The 23,143-nt window shown below is 32.3% G+C and overlaps 1 protein-coding gene across 5 annotated transcripts; it reads right to left on the reverse strand.

Annotated features, from left to right (window-relative positions):
- Positions 1-2,494: 2,494 nt before the first annotated feature.
- LOC143064179 (uncharacterized) lies at positions 2,495-21,935 on the reverse strand. Of its 5 annotated transcripts, none has more exons than XM_076236824.1 (6): positions 21,784-21,935; positions 14,240-14,408; positions 10,369-10,463; positions 9,102-9,173; positions 7,186-7,312; positions 2,495-2,910 (listed from the first exon to the last, which is right to left on the reverse strand). In XM_076236824.1, exons 1-6 carry the CDS (start codon positions 21,856-21,858, stop codon positions 2,540-2,542), a joined length of 909 nt encoding a protein of 302 aa, XP_076092939.1. In that variant the 5' UTR covers positions 21,859-21,935; the 3' UTR covers positions 2,495-2,539. The 5 variants fall into 5 exon arrangements, with proteins under 5 accessions (XP_076092939.1, XP_076092940.1, XP_076092938.1 ...); XM_076236825.1 differs by having other exon boundaries at positions 14,240-14,402; positions 21,784-21,929; XM_076236823.1 differs by having other exon boundaries at positions 21,745-21,915.
- Positions 21,936-23,143: the final 1,208 nt, after the last annotated feature.

The raw sequence follows: 23,143 nt of genomic DNA on the forward strand, positions 1-23,143 counted from the left end.
AATTAACTAAGTAGTGAAAACGATTGAGAAGCTCCCCACATATAATCAATGTTGTGAGTAGTATTGATTTAAATGGACAATAGAACGACAATAGACACCTGTAAACAATAGGTGATTTAACAGGTTTAAACTGTGTAACTGAGTGGACCGTATCAAATGAAACTCGGGTGTTTGTTTATTTTGCTATCTTCTGCAGACTGGAAAAAAATGAACATCAAAATCCAGGTAAGTTTTTAATTTTCTGAAACGTAGACTTTATATAACTTTTATATATCTAGTTCCTGCCATGCCTTAAAACTTTCCTGGATGTACCAGTTTGTCTGTACTCATAGTAATTTTGGAGGTGTAAACACGGCCATATTTTTCAATTCCTTATGATAAACCTTAAACAGGAACAGAGGTAAAAGACAAAGCCAATCAAGGTGCACTCAGTGGGTTGAAAGATTTTTCAGATTTTTTATTTTCAAATATCACCCTTGCGCACAACACAAATCGTGTGCCAATGCATGTTTGTTTTCCTTGATTCCGTATCATATAGACACTTCAATGCAAAAAAGCCTTGATTTTAAACACTTGTTGACTACAGCATCGGAAAGGTATGACAATCAAAGTGATGGAAATCACTCATGGAAAGATTAGAAGAGTAGTTTGAATTATTTCATATTAAGGTATAGTGGGGAAAAATGAACATTTATAAAGCACTATTGCTGAAAATTGCATTTACAGCAGGTCCTTAGAAGGAAACTTGCTTTTCCAGTATGAGGATAAAATGAGCTCAAATTAAATAATATGGGTCTCTTAATTTGCACAATTTTATTTAAACTGCAGTTTATATCTTATCAAAATAATGTTGCCAGTTCTGAACATGTTTCAAAAAAACAAAAGAATGCAAAAATTCTTCTAGTATATGTTACCAACCAAGTTGAAACAGAGGTTATATGGCATTGAAGATTAAAAGTTTTAGAGTGCCTTTTGATCAATTTTTAAAGTATTTTTCAACACAGGGCATTGAAAATGTACATTTTCAACGTAAACCAATTAAATAACTTATCTTATTGAAATGTGGATTCTTTCTTGATTGCAAAAATATATATTCACTTCTAATAAAAATTCAAATGACTAAAATAGACATAATGATTGATGGGAAATAAACTAATAAACAATGGTTTGTTATAATTAAAAGTTTTAAAATTTTAAACTGTTTCAAGCCAATTCCTGATAAAAAAAAAAAGTGTACTAAAATTAATCTAATTGTTGATTAATTACAGATGATTATTGGAAATTTATCAAGTAAATTATAGGCCTTACTTGAATACCTTTTATTTATTCATATTTATATTCATATTTCATTTTTTTTAAGATCTTGTTAATCCATTCATCATTTATCTTTCAGATATAATTTACAGAATCACTTTATGTAATGTAGATCAAAAGTAATTGGCAATAAATAAATCTATCATCCTTATAAATATCAAACATCTAATATACACATTTGTGTATTCAATTATGAGGTCAAATGCTTGTGTATTAAAAATTATATGTATATTGAGTGGTCTGATTAATTATGTAAGACTGAGGTTGATAGGTAATGTGGTCAATTTGATTGGCAGTTTAGGAGGTGGGGCATTGTAATTAAAGGTCCACCGTGTCTTTGATTGTTTAGTGATAATGACAGTTGTCAATCATACTAGTTGAATCAATACCCAGTTACCTAATCAAAATGTTTTTTTAAAAAGCCTGCACATCAACACACCTTAATGACATACATTCTTGAATGAACTGCTCCAATACTATACCCAGTTTTTTTCAGTTTTCATGTGTATTATGTGCACATTCATGAGAACCATATGGAACTATATTTCAGTGTGAATACATTTAGTAACAGTAGCTAACCTGTCCTGTTGTTAGGGAGGCTGGTGCCTAAGTAAAGATTTAGAACAAGTTCTAATCTTTCCAAAAAAACAACGCACGTTTACTACAGCATCGGAAAGATATCACCAAAACCCAACATAGCAACAACAAAAAAATTGGGGACAAGAATGGCCAATAAAATTTTTCAAGTCGCGGCGATTTTACAGGGTCGGTGGTGGAAGGGGAAACAAACAATATTTTATTTTTGGCCTTTACAGCATCGGAAAGATATCACCAAAACCCAACATAGCAACAACAAAAAAATTGGGGACAAGAATGGCCAATAAAATTTTTCAAGTCGCTGCGATTTTACAGGGTCGATGGTGGAAGGTTTTTGGCCTTATACAAATAGTTTACATTACCACCACCAGACAGTTATACCAATGTCGTCGCAGTCGAGACAAAAACAAAGATATCAACTCTCTTAGGCAAATTTTAACTTAAAACAGCTTTGACTCTTTGTATAAGCCCTTATAGTTTTTATATTCTAAGAATTTATATTTTGGCTTTCAAAGTTCTTTGCCTGGAAAAACTGTATACAAAACCTGAAATTTTACCCTCAACAAAAATATCATAAAATGGATTGACATGAAAAAGATATAGTTTATTTTAATAAATAAATCATTTGTTAGCTAGGTTGATCTTCTGGTTTATCTTTAGTGTCATTGGGAGGTCCAGAATCGTCTGGTTCTGAACTGGAATCTGAGTCAGATTCTGATCCTGAATCTGAAGAAGAATCAGAAGAAGAATCTGATTGGTCTTCATCTCCTGCCAATTTCTTTTGTTCATTATTCCTATCTTCTGGATCTTCTGAAGCAGCCATGTTTGTTTCTATTGAAGACGAAATATCTACTGGGGAGGCCATTGCATTCTCCAAGGTATCCATATCTGTACTTGTTGAATTAGACAAAAGTTTAGATTTCTCTTCTGATTCTTTTGCTAGATTATGGTATTCACTATAGTCATAATGTCTTTGTTTAAGGGGCATCTGTATAAAACCTGAAAAATAAATATTGGTGCACAAAATTTTTATAAACATATAAGAAACAATGACCTTTCAATCAAAAATTTGGGATAGGTTGAGGTAAAGTGGTGAACAAAACGAAACAGGGTATAGCACTATTGCACAAAGTTCATTCATTTTCAGTCATTTTGAAAGATTACAATTTGTTTCAGAAAAATGTTTATGGTAATGTCATTAGGTCCTTCAGGTGAGCTATTCTTTTATATTGCAACTAGATATTTCATCAAATCATATTTACAACTTATATTTTACATTTTTATTCAAACATAAAACATTTATCACATCAATTTTTCTTAAGAACTTAACATTTATCCTTTAGTTTCTGCATAAAGCAGGTTTTACAGTCTGGGAAAACATGGTCTATATGTTAGTTAAAATTGGCTTTGAACAAGCTTTTAATAAATGTGTACTTTGTGTCTTTTTGTCTTCTCTTTGGTTGCTGTAAAATCTAATGATTTAAACCCTTTCCAACTGATTTTTCAGGAGTTATTCTTATGTTGTGCAATAAAAAACAATTTCCCTGTTTAGAGTACGGTTGATATGAACAAACATGTTTGATGCTACTTAATGTGTCTGTTCCAATTAGAGAGCCGGTAATTCAAAGGTTGTTGTTGGTTGCTTTTATTGTTTTTAGTCCAAATTTCTTTATGAATGTTTAATATTGTCAAGCTGGGGCCTGATCTACTTTTTATAGCTGACTATATATATGCATAGGTTTTCCTCATTTTTGAAAGCTTTACAGTAACCCACAGTTATTCAGATGCTTGTCGCTTGGTACTTGGTGATTTTTTGTCTGATTGGGAATCATACCAAATCTCAACATTTTGATATTGACCTCCTTACAAGTGATCCTGTCTGTATGTGGATTCATTAAGTAGCTTGGAAATTATGAATTATAGGTAGTAAATGTTTTAGAAGGCACCATAATATTAGCCCATGTTCATGAAAACAATTGCTTTTCAATTTTGTTTTATAAACCAGGTGCTCCGCAGAGCGCAGCTTTATACGACCGCAGAGGTCGATCCCTGAACAGTTGGGGCAGGTATGGACAAAACATTTAAGCGTGATACAGCTCTGAATTTGGATTGTGATCAAATTTTTGACATTATATGGGTTTTTTACACAAAACAAATGTCAAGATTTTACAAATCAATTAAAGATTTCTTCTTCAAACTTATTTAAATTTAAAATTAAATAGTTGACACAGCATAGGTTTCTGACACAGAATGAATGTGGTCTAATGAACTTAAAACTTTTTTTGCCTTTGAGCAACTCACTATGCTGTTGAATATTAATCCTGTCAAAAAAATGTTTGAAGAAATTTTCTTTTTATTTATGAAATCTGAAATGAGAACAAGTATGGACACAAATTTTAAGCTAAAAATATTTTAGATAAGATAAGGAAAAAAAACTTCATCAGCAACATTTTATATTTGCAAATTTCCAATGAAGTTATTTACATAAAGTTATTGGCAAATAAAAATAGAAAATGACATCATAGTCATGTCTGGCAAATGTCCAACATACATTATCTAAAAGCATTTTAGATAAGATAAGGAAAAAAAGCTTCATCAGCAACATTTTATATTGGCAAATTTCCAATGAAGTTATTTACATAAAGTTATTGGCAAATAAAAATAGAAAATGACATCATAGTCATGTCTGGCAAATTTCAAATTTTCTATCAACTACTATTATATACAAAGAAAGATAACTCCAATTGAAAATTAATTGCTATTGCACAATATTGTGCAATTAGATATTTCTTGCTATTGTGCAATACTGTGCAATTGAAAATTTCTTGCTATTGCACAATACTTGATATGGAATCCTGATTTGGACCAACTTGAAAACTGGGCCCATAATCAAAAATCAAAGTACATGTTTAGATAAAGCATATCAAATAAGCCCAATAATTTAATTTTTGTTAAAATCAAACTTAGTTTAATTTTGGACCCTTTGGACCTTAATGTACACAAATTTGAAAACTGGACCAAAAATTAAGATTCTACATACACAGTTAGATTTAACATATCAAAGAACCCATTTATTCAATTTTTGATGAAATCAAACAAAGTTTAATTTTGGACCCCCATTTGGACCAACTTGAAAACTAGGCCAATAATTAAAAATCTAAGTACATTTTTAAATTCAGCATATCAAAGAACCCCAAGGATTCAATTTTTGTCAAAATCAAACTAAGTTTAATTTTGGACCCTTTGGACCTTAATGTAGACCAATTTGAAAACGGGACCAAAAATTAAGAATCTACATACATAGTTAGATTCGGCATATCAAAGAACCCCAATTATTCAATTTTTGATGAAATCACACAAAGTTCAATTTTGGACCCTTTGGGCCCCTTATTCCTAAACTGTTGGGACCAAAACTCCCAAAATCAAACCCAACCTTCCTTTTATGGTCATAAACCTTGTGTTTAAATTTCATAGATTTCTATTTACTTATAGTAAAGTTATGGTGCAAAAACCAAAAATAATGCTTATTTGGGCCCCTTTTTGGCCCCTAATTCATAAACTGATGTGACCTCAACTCCAAAAATCAATCCCAACCTTCCTTTTGTGGTCATAAACCTTGTGTTTAAATTTCATTGATTTCTATTTACTTATACTAAAGTTATTGTGCGAAAACCAAGAATAATGCTTATTTGGGACCTTTTTTGGCCCTTAATTCCTAAACTGTTGGAACCAAAACTCCCAAAATCAATCCCAACCGTCCTTTTGTGGTCATAAACCTTGTGTCAAAATTTCATAGATTTCTATTCACTTAAACTAAAGTTATAGTGCGAAAACCAAGAAAATGCTTATTTGGGCCCTTTTTGGCCCCTAATTCCTAAAATGTTGGGACCAAAACTCCCAAAATCAATCCCAACCTTCCTTTTGTGGTCATAAACCTTGTGTTAAAATTTCATTGATTTCTATTCACTTTTACTAAAGTTAGAGTGCGAAAACTAAAAGTATTCGGACGACGACGACGACGACGACGACGCAGGACGACGACGCCAACGTGATAGCAATATACGACCAAAAAATTAAAATTTTTGCGGTCGTATAAAAATGAAACCATTTGAATAAAAATGTATACAATTCCATGCGATCATGGTGGTGTTTTCCTTCAAAACTGTACAGCATTTTTCAAGTGTTTTATAAAAAGGGGTCAAAAGTTAAATTTGTATTATTTCATACAAAATTTCATTTGAGTCAAATGTAGAATTAGTTAAAATATCTACTGTGGATTCATTTTTATTTGTGGAATACCAATTTTCGTGGGTTTCATGGGTCACAGCGAAGAATAATCCAGAGAAATGTGTGGGTCAAAAGTTAAATTTGTATTATTTCATACAAAATTTCATTTGAGTCAAATGTAGAATTAGTTAAAATATCTACTGTGGATTCATTTTTATTTGTGGAATACCAATTTTCGTGGGTTTCATGGGTCACAGCGAAGAATAATCCAGAGAAATGTGTATGGAGTCTGATGTTTATTTCCGGTTATGTTATGCAGTTCTAGTATAGTGTTGACTAGCGATAAACATGGTAAAATAACACGCGTTTTTTTATTGAAAGAAGATACAAGTATTTCAATTAAATCAATAATAAATATATTGAATATCAGTGATACTTTACTTTTTAAAACAGATTAAAACTGTTCATGGAAAATAACTGCAAGTTGTTAATTACCATACCTTAGTTTGGTTTACTAGTGATTAAAAATCAATAAGATTAAGTATGGGGATATTGCCCGTAGGTAATATTGTTTATGACAGGGACATTTATTTTCACACCTTTTACTTATATGACAGTTTATTATATCGTGATTAGGGAAATGAGCTTTCAATCATAAAGTTTTGAATGCCTTATACAATTCCGACAATAATTTATAATTTGTAAAACAAAAAAATAATTAGTTGTCTCTGTCCATTATTGTAATAGAAGTTTTCAATGAACACTTCAACCTAGAATGACCAAGCGAGGATTTTGACAATTCAAAACTTTTTCAATGAATACCTTCTTTTTTGTTTGTTTTATTATTGATCAAACCAAGGAGGTTATATGACCTCCTAAACCAAAAAGATATCCACGAATTACATATCTGATTTTTTTGTTTGTTTTACGTATACCACGAAACGTCTTTTTTTCTCTGTCCAGGAAAATTGATACCCACGAAAATAAATGAATCCACAGTATATATAATGACTTTTCAAGTCAGATATTTTGATTGAGATGAATTACCATAGTCTATAGCCTTTAATCTTTGTATCTGTAATTCCTTCAATCTTTGTTGACAAACTCCGGTCTTTAATGAAGGCAAAACATCACCAGTAAATGGATTTAAAAATTGTCTCAGTAATTTTATATTCTACAATAAAAAGACTTTTCACATTAGCTCTATATTCCGGTTATTAATAAAACACATGTTTTTGTTCAAAAACTCTTGATATAAGTTGAACTGTATTAGAAACAAGAGTGCACACGCTGAAATGTCTCACCTTCTATACAAATCATTGATATTATGTTGATAGTCCTAAGTATAAAGCTAAGCTTTATTACAACTGTCACATAAACTTAACATTAACCAAGATAACTAAACAAAGACCAATGAACCTTGAAAAAGAGGTCCAGGTCAGATGAACCATGCCAGGCAGACAGGTACAGCTAACAATTCTTCTATACAACATATATAGTTGACACATTACTTATAGTTTAAGAAAAATAGACCAAAACACAAAAACTTAACACTGTGCAATGAACTGTGAAAATGAGGTCACGGTTAAATAAAACCTGCTCGACTGACATAAAGATCATAAAATATTTCCATACACCAAATATAGTTGACCTATGGCATATAGCATTAGATAAAAAGACCAAAACTCAAAAACTTAACTTTGACCACTGAACCATGAAAATGAGGTCAAGGTCACATGACATCTGCCCGCTAGACATGTACACTTAACAATCATTCCATACAACAAATATAGTAGACCTATTGCATATGGTATGAGAAAAACAGACCAAAACACAAAAATTTAACTATAACCACTGAACCATGAAAATGAGGTCAAGGTCAGATGACACCTGCCAGTTGGACATGTACACCTTATAGTCCTTCCATACACCGAATATACTAGCCCTATTGCTTATAGTATCTGAGATATGGACTTGACCACCAAAACTTAACCTTGTTCACTGATCCATGAAATGAGGTCAAGGTCAAGTGAAAACTGTCTGACAGACACGAGGACCTTGCAAGGTACGCACATATCAAATATAGTTATCCTATTACTTATAATAAGAGATAATTCAACATTACAAAAAATTTGAACTTTTTTTTCAAGTGGTCACTGAACCATGAAAATGAGGTCAAGGACATTGGACATGTGACTGACTGAAACTTCGTAACATGAAGCATCTATATACAAAGTATGAAGCATCCAGGTCTTCCACCTTCTAAAATATAAAGCTTTTAAGAAGTGAGCTAACGCCGCCGCCGTAGCCGTCGCCGCCGCCGGATCACTATCCCTATGTCGAGCTTTCTGCAACAAAAGTTGCAGGCTCGACAAAAATCATCAAAGTCATACAAGTGTCAAGTTCAATCTCATCAAAAGGTTTAAAACATTAATTGAAGTAATTTTCAACTAATTCCCTATACATATATTCCGAAACTGCTCTTCATCTTCAAATACACCTTACAATAATTTCCAATGCCAAATAAAGTTGACCTATTGCTTATAGTATCTGAGAAACAGACCTCACCAGGAAAACCTAACACGAATAGCTTATTAAACTCATTTATAAATCAAAGCATCCTAGTGGAATCAAGTAGAATAAACGGTACTTTAGTTCCATCACAAGAGCAGAGTAGTAAATCAATTTATCTTAAGTAGTAAATCGGTTTATATGTACATAAGATGACTGACTAACAGGTCGACAGGTTGAACCTAGAAAAGTGTTTTTTTAATAAACTGTGATTTGTTTTCATTTTACCATGGGTTGTGCATTTATATTCATATTTTACCCTCCCTGTTGCTTGGAATCAAACTACTGAATTTAAATGCCTGGTTAAATGAAAACAAATCTACAGCTGCCAGCAATTATTTCTTAATTTAAACTATATATCTACATAATTGGTGTCAGTAATTTTGACTTACTCTATAATCCACAGTTAAGTATTCATCTCGACAAAGAGGACATGGACTTGCTAAACCAATTTTTCCTTGTCTCTGAAATAAAACCTCTCAATTAGTCTGGCTTAACATTAAAACAATAATCAAACAATTCCATAAATCAGATGCAAAACTTCAATATGTTTATAATCTATCTGTCAGACTGTGCAGCTTAAAAGCTGTAGGAGTCAATTACACAAAATGGATGCTGTATTTTGATAGTTTTGCTTAAAATCATAGTTCAATAGTCTATAAAAGAGAAGAAAAGAGACAGCTAACTTTGATTTAAATGTAAAATTCATCTTAAAAATGCATCTGTGTCATCAGATTGTCCAAACTACATCAAATTTAGCACCTAGTTTTAGTTGTGATTGTGTCAGAAAGATTTGTGGCATTTAAAACTATTTTTATGAGTAAACATACATTGCAAATTCCTCAAGAATTGATCATGCTTAATTTTGAGATTAGTTATATGTATATACAATTTAAGCTATGGTTTCAAGTTGCAGAATATAGCATATAAATTTAAAACAGGGTTTAAAAAATCTTTCCCCTCTGTCTCTGTTTTTAAGATAACAGTTTATTACCCTATTTCTGATTTCATGTATTTGTAAAAGACAGTGTTTTAGTTATACGAGTGCTAACCTTTATCCATGTTTTTAGAAATGATTCCATTCATGATGCCGTGTAAACTAACATTGCATTGTATACTTCAATTCTGTACAAAGGAAGACAATTCAAATTTTGTATATTACTTGAACAATTTCATCATTAATATTAGAAGAAGGATACAAGATTCATGCACCATGCACAATTTATGTAATTTTCCTGACAAGCATGGCAATACACATACACATCATTTTGTAACTTGAATATCTGAGTTTACATTTCACTGATAAGTTTATTGATATATTGATAGATGGGATGTTTAGAATGTTGAGCTCAGTGTAATACTTTAATCCCAAAAGTAGTAATCAAGTCTTGAAAATTGTAATCCACATAAGGGTTTTGATTGGAAAAATGCAATCTATATCCCAAAAACAAAGTTAACCCATTGAAAAATATGGAAATAACTTTTTTTTCAAAATTTGATACCAGACATTATCTCTTAAACATAACATTTCTTCTGGCAAAGACAATGAAGTAACTTTAAATGAAGTCGTCATTTTTTTTTATCTGAAATTGTGATTAACTGATTTGAAGTTTGGTTATTTCCATAACTGTTTCACAACCATATAACTTAGTTACGTACAATACATTTCTCTCTTGTTTCAGGTGCCATATTTCCTTTAAAGTTTCTTCTGTAATGTTTCCAAACAACATCATCACCATAAGTCTTTTTGTAAGCTAAAAAGAAAAACACTTTATGATAAGGGGACAGAGCAATATCCAGAGGCTTCAAAATGTGTAATAGATATTCTAGTTGAATGTACTTCTTAAATGTCCTGTCCCCAATCTAACATACTAATGAGGTCAAAAAGGCCTGTACATGTATTGACATGAAAAAGGAGGAGTTTAAAATTAATGCTCAATCTTTGTCTTAAGTTTTTTTGTTGATCATCATGAATTTCAAGCTTAATTGTATTGTATCAATGCACTTACTGAATAACAATGACCAAATATAGCTAGCAACGACAATCATACATTATTTTATATTTTTTTAAAATGGAAAAATCAAACTAGAGGCTCTTAAGAGCCTGTGTCACTCACCTTGGTCTATGTGCATATTAAACAAAAAGTAAAATCACAAAAATACTGAACTTAGAGGAAAATCAATTCGGAGAGTCCATAATCACATGGCAAAATCAAATAGCAAAATGCATCAAAAACGAATGGACAAGAACTGTCATATTCCTGACTTGGTACAGGCATTTTCAAATGTAGAAAATGGTGGATTAAACCTGGTTTTATAGCGCTAACCCTCTCACTTTGATGGCAGTCTCATCAAATTCCGTTATATTTACATTGATGTGTTAACTAAACAGACACAATAAATAAAATAGTCAAAATATTGGTACATCAGTCATCATCGTATAACAATTTTAAAAGGAACAATTTAACAGAACACAAAAAACATCTATCTACAAACACATTCATTGATTTGTGTGTCTATCGTCAGAAAATTTTATAAGTCACATAAACTTGTCTATATGTGCATACAAATAATTTTAAAAATTACATAGGCAATGTTAGCATATAGGGTTGAAAAATCAAAAATTGTAAGAATAAATTTCAGAAATAGACCGAGATTGAAAATAGTCCAAAAGTTATATATAGAATTTATAAGAATCCACAAATAGTTAATTCCACTATCAGTCATCAATCGTGTAACAATTTTAAAAGGAACAATTTAACAGAAGACAAAAACATCTATCTACAAATACATTCATTGATTTGTGTGTCTGACGTCAAAAAATTTTATACGTCACATAAATTTGTTGTTCAATGTGCATACAAACAATTTTAAAATTTACATAGGCAATGTTAGCATATAGGGTTAAAAAATCAAAAGTATGTAAGAATAAATTTCAGAAATAGACCGAGATTGAAAATAGTCCAAAAGTTATATATAGAATTTATAAGAATCCACAAATAGTTAATTCCACTATGCGATTGAATGATTTTGACGTTTATAGTTCAATGTATTTTGTAATTCATAATAGAAATATATCATAATGACATAAACTAGAACAATAACATACTGACGGGATCTTTTAAAGTATAGAGTCACGTTATAAGAACAAAAAGTCGCATCTACAAAGCACACCATCAAAAATTGAAAGACAATACAAACACATTGACGAGATGTACAAGTACCGAGCCACGTCAAACGGATATCACATAAAACCATTCAACAGTAAAAGTAATACTAATAATAGAACAAAGACAAATGAAAGAACTATAAAACACATTGTTAAGATGATAAACAACATCAGTACGCAGAATCTATACATCAAGACCATCATGTATTATTTGTGAAGTTGAAACGGAATATTTATCAACAAGGTCTTGGTACCTTCCGATGAACTATTTTAGAAAAAGAACAAGACGTTCTTTGACATACCCCTGGTTCATCAACTTTCTACTGAGACAATGATGACGTTTTACAAAGTCTGAAAAGAAGCTGCAAGCTCTTGAATATCGAATAAGTTGGGAAATATATATCAGATGCAGGTGAAGTTGGTATATTGCTACTAAGGTGGGGGAAATTTATAATTTCAAAATTAAAATCGTCTTGTTTGTCATAGATTCTAGTAGACTGTGGAAGTCAAATTCGAGATATAAGTCTAAAAATGAGGCGGAGGAAGCCGTGTCTGTTGTTTCTTTAATTTCTAGTTCTGGGGGATATATTAATGGAACCCAATCAGAAAAGTATGGAAAGAACATCATCAATATATCTGAAAGTGAAATTAAATAATCTGGCTTCTTTGATCCTCTTGTTTTTGACAAGTGTCTGGAGGAACTCCGATTCATAAGAAAATAAGAAGAGGTCGGCAAGAAGAGGCGCACAGTTTGTTCCCATATAAATGCCGACAATTTGTTGGAAAAGTCTACCTCCAAACTCAACAAATATGTTGTCAATAAGAAACTCCAGCATACTGACCACTTGTTCTTCTGTGTAGCATGTTTTACCTTTTTGTTTGTCACTATTAACGAAATATGCCTTATGAAATCCCAAAGTAATAAATTTATAGCGTATGCTACCATTTTTATGTTGAAAGGCATTGTGGATTATTTCTTTAAGGCGAATTTTCAATTTCACATGGGGAATGGTGGTATACAGGGTTCAAAAATCAAAAGTTTTGATAGAACTAATTTCAGAAAATGACCGAGATTTAAAATTGTCTAGAAGTTCTTTAGAATTTTTTAGAATCCACATATGGTTAATACCACTACGCAAGTAAACAGTTTCACAGTATTTCTGAAGAGCCTCTTTCACTGCGGACAGAATTTTAGTCAATCTAATTGACAATTCTTTGGTGGAACATGAAGATGAGCCAGCAATATACTGTTGTTTGTACGGAATTTTATGAAGCTTTGGTATCCAATACAAACAAGGTTAGTCCTCCGATTTGGTGTTCAATGTAATGTTTATTAACAAAAGACACAAATGGATTAATGACAAAATTGTGTTTTGGTGATGGTGATGTGCTTGTAGATCTGATTTTACTGAACATTCTTGCTACTTACAATTATCTCTACCTATAATGAACTTGGCCCATTAGTTACAGAGGAAAATATTTTGTCAAAATTTTAATTTACAAAATTTATGAAAAATGTTAAAACAAAATTGACTGTAAAGGGCAATAATTCCTTAAGGGGTCAACTGACCATTTTGGTTATTCTGACTTATTTGTAGATCTTACTTTGCTGAACATTATTGCTGTTTACAGTTTATCTTTATCTCTAATAATATTCAAGATAATAACCAAAAACTGCAAAATTTCCTTAAAACTGCCAATTCAGAGGCAGCAACCTAACAACCAGTTGTCCGATTCCTCTGAACATTTTAGGGCAGATAGATCTTGACTTGATAAACAATTTAAACCCATGTTAGATTTGCTCTAAATGCTTCAGTTTCAGAGTTATAAGCCAAAATCTACATTTTACCCCTATGTTCTATTTTTAGCCATAGCAGCCATCTTGGTTGGTTTGCCAAGTCACCGGACACATATAACTAGATAGCCAAATGATGATTGTAGCCAAGTTTAGTTAAATTTGGCCCAGTAGGTTCAGAGGAGAAGATTTTTGTAAAAGTTAATGACGACGGACGACATACGACGGATGACGACGAATGTCAGATAATGAGAAAAGCTCACTTGGCCTTTTAGGCAAGGTGAGCTAAAAACAATCAGCTCCAGCTATGCAGAACCTTTATTGGTCCTACCATTTTGCATAATTGATATGACTGTGTTGGTTCATGCACATATATTGTTAAAGTTGTATTGTTCCTGAATATGGCAGAAACATAATTCACTAGTTTAAGTAGATCATACTAGATGTAAAACATTAATTAATCAATGAAAATCTAATTAATTTGCATTTTTAAAGCTACATTTATTGGAAAAAATTTCTATTCTGATTTTTCTAATTTATTCCATAATTAATTTAATGTAACTTACAATCACTTTCTAAATATCTGATACTTGTATCCCATGATTCCTGTATGTATGGCCGTTTCTCATGAGCAATAACAGTATTATCTTCTTCTTCAAAAACTTTTTCACCCCTACGTATGAAACATAGCCTGCCAGTGGTGCTAAGATTTCTTGACTGAACTACATTCTGAAACTACACAAACAATTTTTTCTTCAAATACAAATATTAAAGTTATCCAGAACAATTACAGAACTTTCTGTCTTTAAATTGCCTTAGCCCATCTTATCTTCATAAATCAAGGCCAAAATAAAAAGATTGTATGTTTGCCCAAACACGACTGACCCAAAATAAACCCGCCGACTCAAATTCTTTTTTTGACGTTTTTTAGAAGAATTATTTTTTTTGAAGATTTTTTTTGTGTCCGCTCCGTCATCGTATAAAACATAATGTTTGTCGTCTTTGCGTTTGAAAGTAATTGTGAATAAGATTAAAAGAAAGCGCAGAAGACGCAGTTAATCGATATTCGATGTTCTCGGTTTTATCTTAGAACTGACTTAACAAACGTAAAGAAGTGAAACATGTGAAGTGGCACAGTTTTTTTACGCTGTAGTTCTGTACTACCAAACCCTTACCTATATGCTCGATGTTAATTTCATCGTGTAATCGAATATATGATAAGAATATTCAGGTAGATTTGTTCAAAACCATTTGCAATTGAATACTTTCAATATTCTGAACAGAAATGGAAATGGAAGTTGCAAATTTACAATCTTGCAAGAAGATTTTGTTATTACTGAATAAAAAGGAATTAATTCTTGATAAATTGTTGTCTTTAATTATAATCTTCCTTTATCATGTGAATTAGATGCCCTTTTATTAAAATAGTTCAAATTTACAAGTCTCAGTTTACAAGATCAGTACGTTGCTGTTTGGGAGAATTTGATAAAACTATAATTGCTCACAAAACGTTAACTTTATGCAATTATATTTTATCAATAATGATTATTTTCAAAAATTTAAACTTGATTATTTAAAGAAATAAAATTATAACAAATGCGTTTTTAGTTTGGAGATTCTACAGAACATGTTTTGATCTACAAATGTATTTATAGCCAAATAAGTTTACCTGTGCAACGTGTGATAATGTAAAATATAAATTTGTTTTCAAAACAAAAAAAGACAGAAACTATGGATGGTAGATAATAATTCATATAAAATATTTTAGGACATTTATCTATTTTAATAGATATAGGATTTAAAAACTGCAAACAAATTAAATCATTACATAGTCAGCTGATATTTTTTTTACACAAACATTGTGTTGATGTAACTGTTGAAAATCACTTCATAAATCCACCAGCCCTTTCAAACATTTAGCAATTGTCAGGGTTAGAAACATTTCAGGATACAAATCATAAAGTAGACTAATTTATTTATAGAAGTTTTAAATGCATTGCTTTTTGTTGACTCTACAAAGGTTTGACGGAAGAAAAAAAAGTTGTACTGTTTTAAAATCTTTCAATATTTTCATGCAAATTCTGAAAAAAAAAGAATTTGCCTACCTACCAACCCTTACCCAGTCATCATGGGTCGGGTTTGGGCAAACTGAAATATTTTTAATTGTGGCCCAAAGGAGTTGCTATGCGGTAAACCTTATCAAAATTAGTCGTGCTTCATCCAATCATTGAGTTTATAAAATTGTCAGCACAAAAGCACATCACATGCAGTGTTGTAAAAAAAAAAATCCAATGATGGGCAATCAAAGATGATCATGAGTATTCATGACATACATGTACATGTATTAAAGTAAGGTATTTTAATTTGAAAGCACAATTATCATATTAGTAACTTCAGCATGGGGTATATCTGTTTGCAGGAATTTCTCATTTCTTATATGTTGGAAAAAACATTTTTCAATATATGTAATGGTACATGTCGAAAACCATGAGACTAATCACTTATATGTATTAATTATATATATATATAAAGCAAAAGATACCACTACCAGTTTATGACCATGATGAATGCATGTCTTAATGGTTCTCTATTTGTGATTGCTATCTCATTGGTGTTGATCTCAAAAGATCAACCTTAAGTTCTCACATTCCTTTAATCAATATTAATATAATGTTCATAATCATGAGTAGCATACATGACATAGTCTTCCCTTATATAAATGCTTCATTTTGAGCTCTATGGTCCAATTAATTTGTTTGTATAGAAGCACCATTTGTAACTGACTACCTAAGTTGAAATGTAAAAGAAATCGAAACAGAAAAAAGGGGTAAAATTATCCCTCTATAGAGGGGTATTTTTCTTTAGACTGGATTTAAATCAAAATAGGTCAGAATGGCATTCTCTACTTATTATGGCAGTAACCTGCAACAGTTGATGCACCAATTGATGTACTTTGTTTAATATGCACATGCCCAGTTTGCTGCTTATCTGACTAAATATAAAATCTATTGTTCACCATGATTGAAAGCTGTGATGATCAGGTAAATTCTACTCACTTATGCCTCACTGAACAGAATTTCTATTGTTAGATTTAACATGAAATTCAAAGGTCAACTATTCCTTTTGATGTTGATCAGGTGTTCAGATAGGTATACAATAGATTGCAAGTTTTGTCACTTTAGCAGAAAACTGGTTATCCCAAATTTTAGTAAAGTGCATATATGTTGATGCATATAATGCTAGAGATTATAGCCAATATAACTAGAAAATGCCATTCTGCCCTAATTTGCTTTAAATCCAGTGCGAACAAAAATACCGGTCTATAGAGGGATAATTTTATCCCTCTAAAGAAGGATTATCCCTCTATACAGGTATAATCACCATACAGGGGGTTTGTTCCCAACCTGTTAACATGGCAAACCAAAAATTTCTCAAACCTTCTGTTATTTTATAGCAATATACCAATTAAAGCATGATAAAACAATTATTCAAAACATAACCTTTAAAGGGGATGCGAACAAATCCAGGGTGAGAACATGTGGGTGTGAACTTGAAAGGGAGAAAACATGATTTGGGACAAACTGGCCCTGTTTTAGCATTCATGTGAGATTACCTGAAGATTTGAAGGGGTGCAACATTCAGTTGACCATGACATTGATATCAATTAAGGTTCCACTATAGTCAAAATTATATAGGACACTTCATAAACATCTAACCTTTGCCTGTATTTTTCAATCTATAACAAATAAATTCCTAATTTATGGGAACATATATTCACTGTGTTAATTGTAAATAAACTTAAAATTATTATGTTGTGGCCAAATAGGTTTTTAGGGAGATGAATTCTCCCAAAAAATCTAAGGCCAGGGTTCGACACTAACGCTAGCCCGCTAGCCCGAGACTAGTAACTTTTGTGTCGGGCTAGTAAATGTCCGTGGCGCGGTAGCCCGAGGGGCTAGTAAATTTATTTGTCATTGAAAATCAATCTGTTGTACTTTCGGCAAAGTACAGTCCAAACGCCGGTCATATCTGACAACTTCGTCGAATTTTGTCTACACTGGTTCCACAACCTCTTTATTTACATACATATACAGATACTGGAGGGTAAAATTTCTACCGTAAACCAGTCGCTATATATATAGTCAACTCGGCCTAAGATTACTCGGCCCATAAAGTAAGAATGCACCACGTTTCAAGATAACCCGTTTTGAAATAAACATTAATTATACTGCATATACATTTTGGTTTTATTATATTTTATTACTAATCACATCAGAGATCCTGATAAATCGTGTGCATAGTTTAGCCTTATCTATTACATAGTCGTCGCGTAAATAGTTTAAATTGGAAATGTCCTTTCGTTCTTAAAATAGAGCATTGAAAGGTTCCCTGTTGAAATTTCCCTTTACTCCAAAGGTACACGTGGTGATGAAAACTTCTCTGTCTTTATAGAATTAGCGTTTGTCATGTTAACTCGAATAATTCAGCGCCCTCTATCCACTACTTTTAATGGAGTGATCGAAGTGATCGTAATATAACGAGTGGATTATTCGGGTTATTGTCATGTCGTCATAATTCTTTTCGTATTGCTCGGGATTTATCATTACAGTTGCAATGGACTGAAACGAAAGTAAATTTCCGGTAATAATATTAAATGTGATTAGCTTCTTTTTGAGAGATGAGGGGTGATGATGACAACAAGACTAAGCCATTGGTATCAGAAAGCGTCCATTGCACGTACCGGGATGTATGCATGTCATAATGCATTAACGAGAACAGGGTAAAAACTCGTCATGAGACAAATCAGTTGGAACATGAAGACTCAGCATCAGAAACCAAAAGTAAAATAGGGGACAAGTCAACTTATTTATGTAATTAAAATTAAACAAAAACATCTTTTTAATTTTTTTTAATTTGATTATTTTAGTTGATGAGTTTTTTGTAAGCCAAAAAAGTGTCCCATGAAATTGTGTCTTCTGTGAAATTTCGTTCACGGGACAGAATAACACATTTTTAAATTAAAATTTAAATCAGGACAAGAGAGATGTAAACAAAAATGGAAAGTTGTGAATATAAACAGCTATATGACTTTTTGTGAGATGGTCAATACCCTCCAGAGTTTGATATAATAATAATGAAAGAAGATCATTTAGAAGGAAGGCCAAGCAATTTGAAATTAAAAACAATGAAATGTTTTATATACATGTTGACAAAAAAAAAAAACACGGGAGAAAATATTAAAACTTGTTATTCATAAAGACAAACTGAAACAGGTATTGTACCTATGCCATAACGAGAGTGGATGCAATCTTGGGGTTAATGAGACCTCTTGTTAAAAAATGACAATAAAAAAATAAATAAATATCTTTAATCTAGGAACTATTTTTTTTTAAAGTAGGTCTGGAATATACAAATGTTAATGTTTGACTAAAAATGTTAACACAATAAATATTTAAGATATATCATCAATTCATTAACAGTAAAAATGTTTTGACAAATTCCTGCCGTTAGATTTCTTGGGTATTAATTTAAAACAATTTTTTTTTTTTTTTTTTATGAAGATATAAACAAGTATGAAATAGTTATTTTTCAGACAGAAAACATCTTCTTAAAAGGCCTCAGAATGCCTCAGAATGCAGGATTTTGCATCTAAATTTCAAAAAATTTCTGGGGGGGCATGCCCCCAGACCCCCCTAGCAAGTTCGCTGGCCTACGGCCAGCTCACTCGTGGGCCGTTGGCCCACTCACCGGGCTACCTGACACAGAACAGGGCTAGTTGAATATAATTTTTACTAGCCCGGCGGGCTAGTGCCTACAAAAGTTAGTGTCAACCCCTGAAGGCCTAAGAGCCGTAGAGGCCTGCGAGGAATTATAGTTATCCCGTACCATTGTAAACTCGTACCAACGTCAACTCGTACCACTTTACAAAAACTCGTACCAATGCAAACCCGTATCACTGCTAACTCGTACCAACTTATTTAAATGCATTTAAATGGCGTTTAATGATATATATACTTTACTTTCACTCAATACCTTTTAAGTCTGAAAAAATGTATATAATTTGAAAGTACAATGACTAATTTGTAGCTAATGTTCCTCGTCTATTGGATAGACAATACCGTGGCAGATTTGCTTTCACGTTTGTCTCCTTTGAATAGACTCTTTTTGAAACTTTTACTGATAATTATTGGATTTAATTTTTAATCATTCCAAATCAGTAACATTGAATAGATTTTTTCAGACTGGTTAACTTATATTTGTAATATAATGGGGAAAGAACTTTAAAAAAAAAAAAAAAAAAAACAGTCCCCCTTTTCCATACCCCTAGATGTAGATTATTAAAGTATTATCAATTCACCCCAAGAAAATATTATTTTCTCATGAATAAATCCTAGCAGTTAATCAAAATGAAAATGAAATTCTTACTTTTTATAAACAACAATGAAATGTAACTGTTTCCTGTTAAAAGGGGTTTCCCGAATTTTCCCACCAAAAAGCACATGGCTTTCAACAATTGTAAACATAGCATTCAATTTGTGATCATGGATTACAGCTTTGATTAATTTAATTTGGATATAGATATTCAACTAAAGGTACAGTTAAAGCAATGTTTTTACTTTCTTCTGCATTAAAGCTAGTATCAGCTTGAAAAATAAAGCTTTTAAAAAACATTCGTATTTTTGTCTTAGTTTCATTAAAATCCAGTATAAAATTCAAGTAATTCAACTTTATTTTTTATTAAGTTTACAAAAAACAAGAGTGCACACACTGAAATGTCTCGCCTTCTTTACTTATCATTGATATTATGTTGATAGTCCTAAGTATAAAGCATTATTACAACTGTCACATAAACTTAACATTAAACAAGATAGTGAACCATGAAAATGAGGTCAAGGTCAGATGAACCATGCCAGGCAGACATGTACAGCTAACAATGCTTCCATACAACAAATATAGTTGACCTATTACTTATAGTTTAAGAAAAATAGACCAAAACACAAAAACTTAACACTGTCCAATGAACCGTGCAATTGAGGTCATGGTCAAATAAAACCTGCGGGACTGACATATAGATCATAATATATTTCCATACACCAAATATAGTTGACCTTTGGCATATAATATTAGATAAAAAGATCAAAACTTAAAAACTTAACTTTGACCACTGAACCATGAAAATGAGGTCAAGGTCAGATGACATCTGCCCGCTAGACATGTACACCTTACAATCATTCCATACAACAAATATAGTAGACCTATTGCATAAAGTATGAGAAAAACAGACCAAAACACAAAAACTTAACTATAACCACTGAACAATGAAAATGAGGTCAAGGTCAGATGACACCTGCCAGTTGGACATGTACACCTTACAGTCCTTCCATACACCAAATATACTAGCCCTATTGCTTATAGTATCTGAGATATGGACTGGACCACCAAAACTTAACCTTCTTCACTGATCCATGAAATGAGGTCGAGGTCAAGTGAAAACTGTCTGACGGGCATGAGGACCTTGCAAGGTACGCACATACCAAATATAGCTATCCTATTACTTATAATAAGAGAGAATTCAACGTTACAAAAATTCTTTACTTTTTTTCAAGTGGTCACTGAACCATGAAAATGAGGTCAAGGACATTGGACATGTGACTGACGGAAACTTCGTAACATGAGGCATCTATATACAAAATATGAAGCATCCAGGTCTTCCACCTTCCAAAATATATAACTTTTAAGAAGTGAGCTAACACCGCCGCCGCCGCCTCCGGATCACTATCTCTATGTCGAGCTTTCTGCAACAAAAGTTGCAGGCTCGACAAAAACCCCAAAACATTCATATATTTTAATATATTTTTGATGGTACGAGTTTGCAGTGTTACGACTTCCCAGTGATACGAGTTTAGGTTGGTACGAGTTAACTTTTTTGGTACGAGTTAATGAGGTACGAGTTTTCTGATGTACGAGTTAACTTGCTTCCCCTGCGAGATGACTTAATTTGTTAAAAATTGGTATGGACGAATACTGTAATATGTAGTGCAGGGCAAGCTAATGTTGATTTTTCACATACATATCTTTCTATGGAAATTTGCATAAAAAGTAAGGTAACCTCTGAACAGTGTGCACTGTAAACAAAACTCCTACAGAACTTCGATATCTGCCTCAGTCTAAATAATTTGTCCATGTTGACTGTATCTGGTCTCTGCCCGTTTTTAAGATATCGGGAACCAGTTCCTCATATTCCTTTGAAGACATTTCGTACTAAATCAAATTTCGTCCTTTTAAACAGACGCCCTAAATTCGACAAAAGTCGGACGGAAGGGGAGGGGCCGGACTTATGAGTGCGAATCGAGTATGTTTAAAAATTATTATTAATACAGATTTTTGAACAGTGTTGAATGTTTGTAGTACTGTCTATACTAATATGGAAGATGAAGACCGTCACGGCAGGGAAAATATGCACAGACACATAGTCATCAATCTTATTTAAAATGCAGATCTTATGTCCAAGCTCATTTTGCTTAATTTTACAAAGCATCTTTTAAAAAAGTAGTTTCCCTAGCATGCAAACACAGGAGATGTGAGTGCAAACCCGGTCGTATGTGACAGGTGCGTTCGACTCTGATCTTAAAGGATTACCCGTCCATTTTCCGGTCAAATGTGATAATATCTTTCCACCCGCACAATGTATAGTCAAGAGTGCAAGGTGGCGTTTAACAATCAATCAATCAATCAGATAAAGGCTGACAAAATTGGAATACATAAATATACTTTATTACCAGCTTAATTAAGCTTCACATATTTGTAACTGACAAGAAATAAGTTATAATTGCAATAACACATCATGTAGAGAATGCTAATATTCTTTTGTAAAATACTGTCCCTAATTTCAAAATCCAATAAACTTTTTATTTCCCCTCAAAAGCTAACTGCTTTACATTTTGTACACGTAGCAACTATATTGTCTATATTAGTTTTAATCCGCTCGGTTTATACCAGTAGTATTGCTTTATAAACTTTGCCCGCAATGTCCCTTCATGCCAAACACACAAGAAGGAGAGCAGTTGTGTAGTCCCACTGTGTTTAGCGCATCGGACTACAAACACAAAGGTCCCTGGTTCGATCACCATATCGGGGTGAAATTTTCAGAGACTGAATTTTCGGCTGTCCCGCTTGACAACATTTGCGAGTATGGTCTTGAGAAACGATGATAGTCCGTCGGAATGTGACGATAAATGGCTGACCCGTGTTAAAAGAGAACAATATTTCTTGCACGTAAAAGACACCCTTGTAGATTTTGAAAAAGAGCATGTTAATACCGCTACAAGGCAGCACTCGCACCAGCAAAGTGGAAAGGGGTTGCAATAACTTGTTACCCAATCCACTAAAAATAAGTATGTTTAAACTAAACACAGAATGAAGTGGAACTCATCCTCAATACATTGACCACATACTATCAGAAGTCCATT

Source organism: Mytilus galloprovincialis, chromosome 2, assembly GCF_965363235.1.
Source record: "Mytilus galloprovincialis chromosome 2, xbMytGall1.hap1.1, whole genome shotgun sequence".
NCBI lineage: Eukaryota > Metazoa > Mollusca > Bivalvia > Mytilida > Mytilidae > Mytilus > Mytilus galloprovincialis.